Source organism: Rhea americana, unplaced genomic scaffold (genome assembly GCF_003343005.1).
Source record: "Rhea americana isolate MKP2758 unplaced genomic scaffold, rheAme1 scaffold_243, whole genome shotgun sequence".
Lineage (NCBI taxonomy): Eukaryota > Metazoa > Chordata > Aves > Rheiformes > Rheidae > Rhea > Rhea americana.
In genome coordinates, this window is record NW_028186361.1 from 612,448 (window position 1) to 618,447 (window position 6,000).

The window sequence follows — 6,000 nt, forward strand, 5'->3', positions numbered from 1 at the left end:
GAAATTTCCATTCAGTGGTGCCCAGCAACAGGACAAGAGGCACTGGGCACAAACTGAAAYGCAGGAAGTTCCACCTGAACATGAGGCAGAACTTCTTTACCATGAGGGTGACAGAGCACTGGAACAGGCTGCCCAGATTGGTGGTGGAGTCTCCATTTTTGGAGATGTCAAAGGCTGTCTGGATAGGATACTGTGTAACATGCTCTAGCTGACTCTGCTGGAGCAGGGGAGTTGGACATGATGATCTCCAGAGGTCCTTTCCAACCTCAACCACTCTGTGATTCTGCATGATATATACACAACCGATTCAGCACAGCACTTCTTACATAAAGATCTGAAGAAAGCTTTGCATATCCAGAGCTTGTCATTTTTTTCCAACTGCATCAGTTAGTCTAACAAAAGATAACCCTTTTTCTCTCAAACATCACTTCCAGCATAATGTTTATGGGAGTCACAAACAAAATTCACCATGGAAAAGCAGATCTCCCTGCTTGTCACCAAAACAGGCCTGACAGTTAGCCTCTTAGTAAGCATCCATGTTTTTATCATTAACTGTCTGCTCTCTTCGAATGCATTATCAAGGACCCGTTTTGTGAAAGCTTTTTTGCTGAGCAAATAAGAATGATCATCTTCAATTCATTTTTAAATGCCTGTATCTCTATCAGTACAGCTTAACTGAGTGATTTATTAAGGAGTCACTTTCCCTCATGATTCTGTATTTGCTTTAACTGTTTCAATAGATCTTGTCCAAAGATAGATGAAAAGGAAGATGAGGATCATTTCATTTTTGCTTGCTAATACCTTTGTTCAGAAAGCTAAAACATTCCTTAGCTACTACTGTGTTAAAACAAAGATTCTCTAAAATCAAATATAAGCTGTTTCCTTGTGTCACTGTCAGTCAACAAGCTGTCAGCATTGTAAGGGACAAAGTGATTTGGAATTCTCTAACAATCGTCACTAGGAATCCTGTGCCCTGCAACAGGGCACAGTGCTGCTCTGCCAGTGCTATGGCAGTTTCCATCAAGAAAGATACTCACCCCTGTAATTAATGCAGAATTCAGAGCTAGGTTCATTTTCTAGCTCTGCCACAGATTTCTTCATGAGCTTGAACAATAATGTAATAGTCATTGCTAAGTCTCCTACCTATTCTTCTGTATCATCTAGTTGTTTAAATATACAAGAATAAGAAAACATGGCTGTTTCTTATTAAGAGGCTAGCAAGATGCCAAATCATCTGAGGCCTCTAAACACTAATTTAACACACAGGAAATTATAAAGTTGCTCTTCTGGAAAATTTGAGTGAAATTAGCTGTTATTTTTTGAATGAATCTTTTCTTGAACACTCTTCCCTAAGTTCCAATCAGAAATGTTGCAAAATGTTGAATCTAAAAAAATTTCAAATTAGAAAGGTGCTTTATTTTAATGATTTTTTTGATAATTTGCATGAAGCAATGTTTTCCTATCACTAATATACTAGACATATTCTGAGTAGGGAACATAGCATCAGGACAACGGTAAATAAAAAGAGAACAGGAGGGGTTTTACAATGACAACAACATTATTTTCCTCCAGGTTACTGTGAAACTGAATAATGGAATCAGGGATTTTTCAACTTCAGTGACACTGAAACAGAGTCTCTGTGATGGCAGATGGCACCGAATTGCAGGTCAGTAAAATATGATCATTCCCTTAAGAAAGGTAACAGAGCCAAATTCTCCATCTTCTGCTATTCATCTCCATGGGCTAGCATACTGGGAATTAGAGTCATATTTTTAGTTACTTCCTTTCATCTGTCAGGATGCAAGTTTGTTTCTTGTAGTGCCTTTAAAGATGCAATCCTTGTCCTCCTCCAAACATAGTGTCTGTAGAGTTTCCTGGGAGGACAAACATAAGTTGCTGTCAAGCACAAATGAAGATGGAAGGTCTTTGTTCACAGAACATGGACAGCCTAGGTGAAATGCTGGCAACCCTAAGTAGTATGCCTGATGATATTCTCCTTTCCCCAATTTGAGGTTATGTATATTGATAGAGCACAAYAGCTACAGGGAGATGCTGCTTTTAAAGGTCAACTAACAGGCCAGGTCTGGAGAGTCCCTGCCTCACAGTGCACAACAGTCAGAATTTTGTCCCTGTCCCAACAGCCATCCTTCATTCCTAGGTCTCAAAGTCAAAAAGTCTATCTGAATCACAAGTACTTGAAACTCCTCCAACTTCCTTTCTAGAAGCTCACTTCGGATGCCTCCCAGCATCATATCCGCAGGAGACATCAATGCATATACCATTCCCCCATGCAGTCTAGTTTCTTTCTGAAGGAAACTCAGGCACACAAGCAAGGAGGAAACCTCACTGCATTCTAGTAGGCCTCCTGAATGACTTGGAGAATAGGATTATGCAGCACACCTAGGCCTTGCAGCCTAGACACAGTCACAAACAATCAAGAGCCTCACTCAGAAGGTCAGAAGTGACCTTGCTCCTCATCTTGCATTGGCCGTGCTCTGTGACAGGCTGCCCACATACCAGCACTCAGATCAAACCTGTCTGTCATAAAACCATCAAAAGACACTTTTTATGACAATTTAATCTCTGATCCTTCTTGTTACAGTTATTAGAGATGCTAACGTGGTGCAGCTGGATGTGGACTCTGAAGTCAACCATGTGGTAGGGCCACTAAATCCAAAGGCAATTGACCACAGGGAGCCGGTGTTTATTGGAGGTGTGCCAGGTACGTTTTGGCAGCTTTATGGTATTGTTCCCAAATTTCAACACTGCTTTCACAGGAAACATAGAAGCTTTGTTCTCACTTCAAAAAAAGAATGAAACATGCATGCTACTCATGTGAACAACCTGGTATAATTCAAAGGCTCAGGAAGAGCTGATCAGAAACGTTCTGTCTCAAGTTATCGAAGAAAAAAGCCCTGCTTCATTGAAATTAAAATGTTCACATTTGCTGGAGGGTCAGGTACAGAGTCAGTAAAAAGTCAGCTTGCTAGAAAAATTCACTTTTTCCCCCCCACTTTTCTTTCCAGTAAAGGCTTAATGTTTTTTAAAGAACTTTTTTTCTTTTTTTAAATGGGTTTGGAAAATCAGTGTTAGTTGTAATTGAAGTCTCAAGGTTTTGTTGCTGGTAGGCTGCTTTCCTCTTCTCCAAGCAATGGCTTCTTTGAACACTGTATAAAACATGAAGATTCTCATTCTGACTGGTGATTTCTATTGCACAGATGTCTGCTAATGTGAATTTGTGACTCACAGACCATCTGTGTAGCGTGGGCCAAGATTACCACATTTACTTCCCTTATTCAACAGACAGAGCTACTCTGTTGGGGGTTCATATGCAAACTGTAATCAACACTACGTGATTCATTTTTTAAGTCATCTCCTGCACATTTCTCATTGAAAACATGCAACATTATTTCTCTGTGCCTTGCATGCCAATCACGAATAGTTCTAACAATCCAATTTATTATATTGCTTATCTTGGATTAGTGGCTTGAGTGCATGGTGTTCTCATCCATCCCACACTACCAGGAGGAAAAACAAGCCTAACGGGAATCTTAAAAACTATGTGCACAAGCCTGTATACTCTTTAATTCCAAATTGGAATTTTATTAGGACAAAACTCTTCCCAGAGAGGTAATATAAAGTGCTAATTACAAATGCTGTTCCATTTCGAAATAAAACTTCCTGATTCTGCATTAATTATAGAACACTAAAGCAATGCCATACATTGGCTCCATAATACTATTATCACCCTGGCACAGAAGAATCCTAAAATGAACTTCACAACAGCAATGATATTACACTAACTAATACCATGTAAATTCAGTAGACTAAACAAAACCTAACAAATCATACACAGCTGACAATACACCTAATGTTTAAAGAAATTACAAATATGTAGCCTCAGATTCATCTACTCCATTATTTAAAAGAGAATGTACTGTCCAAAAATGCAAGATTGAGCCTCTACTAACCATGTGTTATTAAGAATTTTACTTAAAGGTAGATGACTTTCCCTGCTTACTCTAACTGCCTCTAGGACACCAGCACTAGTCCAGACATTTAAAAAGATTCACAGAAGATGCAACAGAGCTGCACCCAGTAGCACAGAGAAACCAAAAGGAAAAGCCATGGAAGATTCTTATCATACATATGTATTAGAATGCAGGCACGAGCTTTCCTTTAATATATGCAAGCTGTTCAGTGGAACAAAAATACCTTTCATATATTTTGCCTCTTTGAAAAGCTGAATACTCTAGTGTCTAAAGTAACTAAACATTTTTTATACATTTTGAACTTACTTCAATGTTACTGATGGACTGATCACATGTAGGATGTAGCATGGGTTCCTGAATAGAATATTGAATTGCAATTGAGGAGACTCAGGTCCCATTACCAATTCTGCTACTGAACTGATTCTTTTGGTCATCATCAGCTTTTTTTTTAATTTGTTTCTTCCAGAGTCTCTGCTAACATCCAGCCTGACTACACGCAACTCCTTCATTGGCTGCATTCGTAACTTCATGATTGATGAAAAACCAGTGAGTTTTAGTAAAGCAGCTTTGGTTAGTGGTGCTGTAAGCATCAACACATGTCCAGCAGCCTGATACTGCACTGCATCAACACTGCAACATTTCTTAGAGCAGAGAAGGAAAAATAAACCAGAAGAAACATGTTCTTTTCTTTACCAATGTGGGAAAAAAAAAGAGGTATCTCATCAAGGATCCATTTAGTGAAAGCAGTATATTTAGGGTCACTTCTAATGTTTATATGCAACCAAAAATCACTGACAAGTAAAGAACTGTTGTTTCTGCAGTTCTCTTATTATACCACAAGAGTGAGCTTTACCATTTCTTATAGAGTATGCTTGGCCAGGCCTAAAACACTGTTACAGGAAAATGTAATTATAAAAAAATGTTATTATAAAAAAAATTTTTTTTAATGGATTATAATAGAAATTAAAATTATATTAAATATGCTGCTTTCAAGATAGATCCTGTACATCATTTTGTTTGATACCGTAGGCTATCCTTTGTTTACCATGAAAAGATTTGCTAATACACATTGAAGAATAAAGCTAGATAATAGACTTTCATTGCAACTAACTGTGTTCAAGGATTTTTTCAGTCTTCCATTCAATTCATGTATATATTCTTCAATTAAAATGGGGAGCAGAGATGATGCTGATTATGTAAGCTTATAAACAATGAAAAATTAGAACAAATTTAATTCCACTTCTAGCACTTCTAGATTTCATGGATATATTCTAGCATTCTACCACAATGTGAAGAAAGGATGTATATTTTTAAAACAAGCACTTTAAATGTATAACTGGCCACTTAACCTAGACAATTTTAGAACAATAACTGCCCAATTAGGAAGGAGTAGCAGAGAGAAAATTTTATATTTCAAAATTTCTAGTTACTGATTATATTTTTTATCTAAATTTATCAAAATAAATAAATCAAAGCACCAAACTCAAGAGCTGATTGTGATCTCATTTGCACTAATATAGCAAAGTAAGTACCAACTGACGAAAGGTGAAATAAAGTCACAATTTCAGCCAAATCTGCATCACATAAATTATCACTTTCTTGTGAGAATGCTGTAGGACTTCATTTTACAGCAATAATCCTCAAACTGGGAACAATCTCCTGTTGATTGTATCCTGGAAGATGTGTGGCTAAGGAAAAGCTGAGAGTGAAATAGGAAGATGCAACCAAAAGGCAAAGGACTGCAAATCTGAGTTGTGTTAAAACAGCAGAAGATGATTGCTGGAAGTTAATACCAAGCCTCAGTCCATAGTAGGCTTGAATATCAAACAGGCACAGATCACTTGCAAAACCTGGTCTCTTGAATGATAAGCTAGAAAGCATCAAAGCCATTCTTTTCCTTTAAGAGTAAACTGTTGTTGACGGATAGTATATGATGCTGGGCAAATTGTTGTTGGAACCAATTCAAAATATGACCACCTGCAAAGCAGAAAAGTGTTAAAGGGAGGAT

The 6,000-nt window shown here is 37.7% G+C and overlaps 1 protein-coding gene across 3 annotated transcripts in view; it reads left to right on the forward strand.

Annotated features, from left to right (window-relative positions):
- Window positions 1–5,098, forward strand: part of LAMA4 (laminin subunit alpha 4) — a 107,652-nt gene extending 102,554 nt beyond the window's left edge. For all 3 annotated transcript variants that reach the window (XM_085306632.1, XM_085306633.1, XM_085306634.1), the window contains 3 exons: window positions 1,573–1,666; window positions 2,603–2,722; window positions 4,459–5,098. In XM_085306632.1, the coding sequence (XP_085162758.1) occupies window positions 1,573–1,666; window positions 2,603–2,722; window positions 4,459–4,604 (360 nt within the window). In that variant the 3' untranslated portion in view covers window positions 4,605–5,098. The remainder of the gene's footprint in view (window positions 1–1,572; window positions 1,667–2,602; window positions 2,723–4,458) is intronic.
- Window positions 5,099–6,000: the final 902 nt, after the last annotated feature.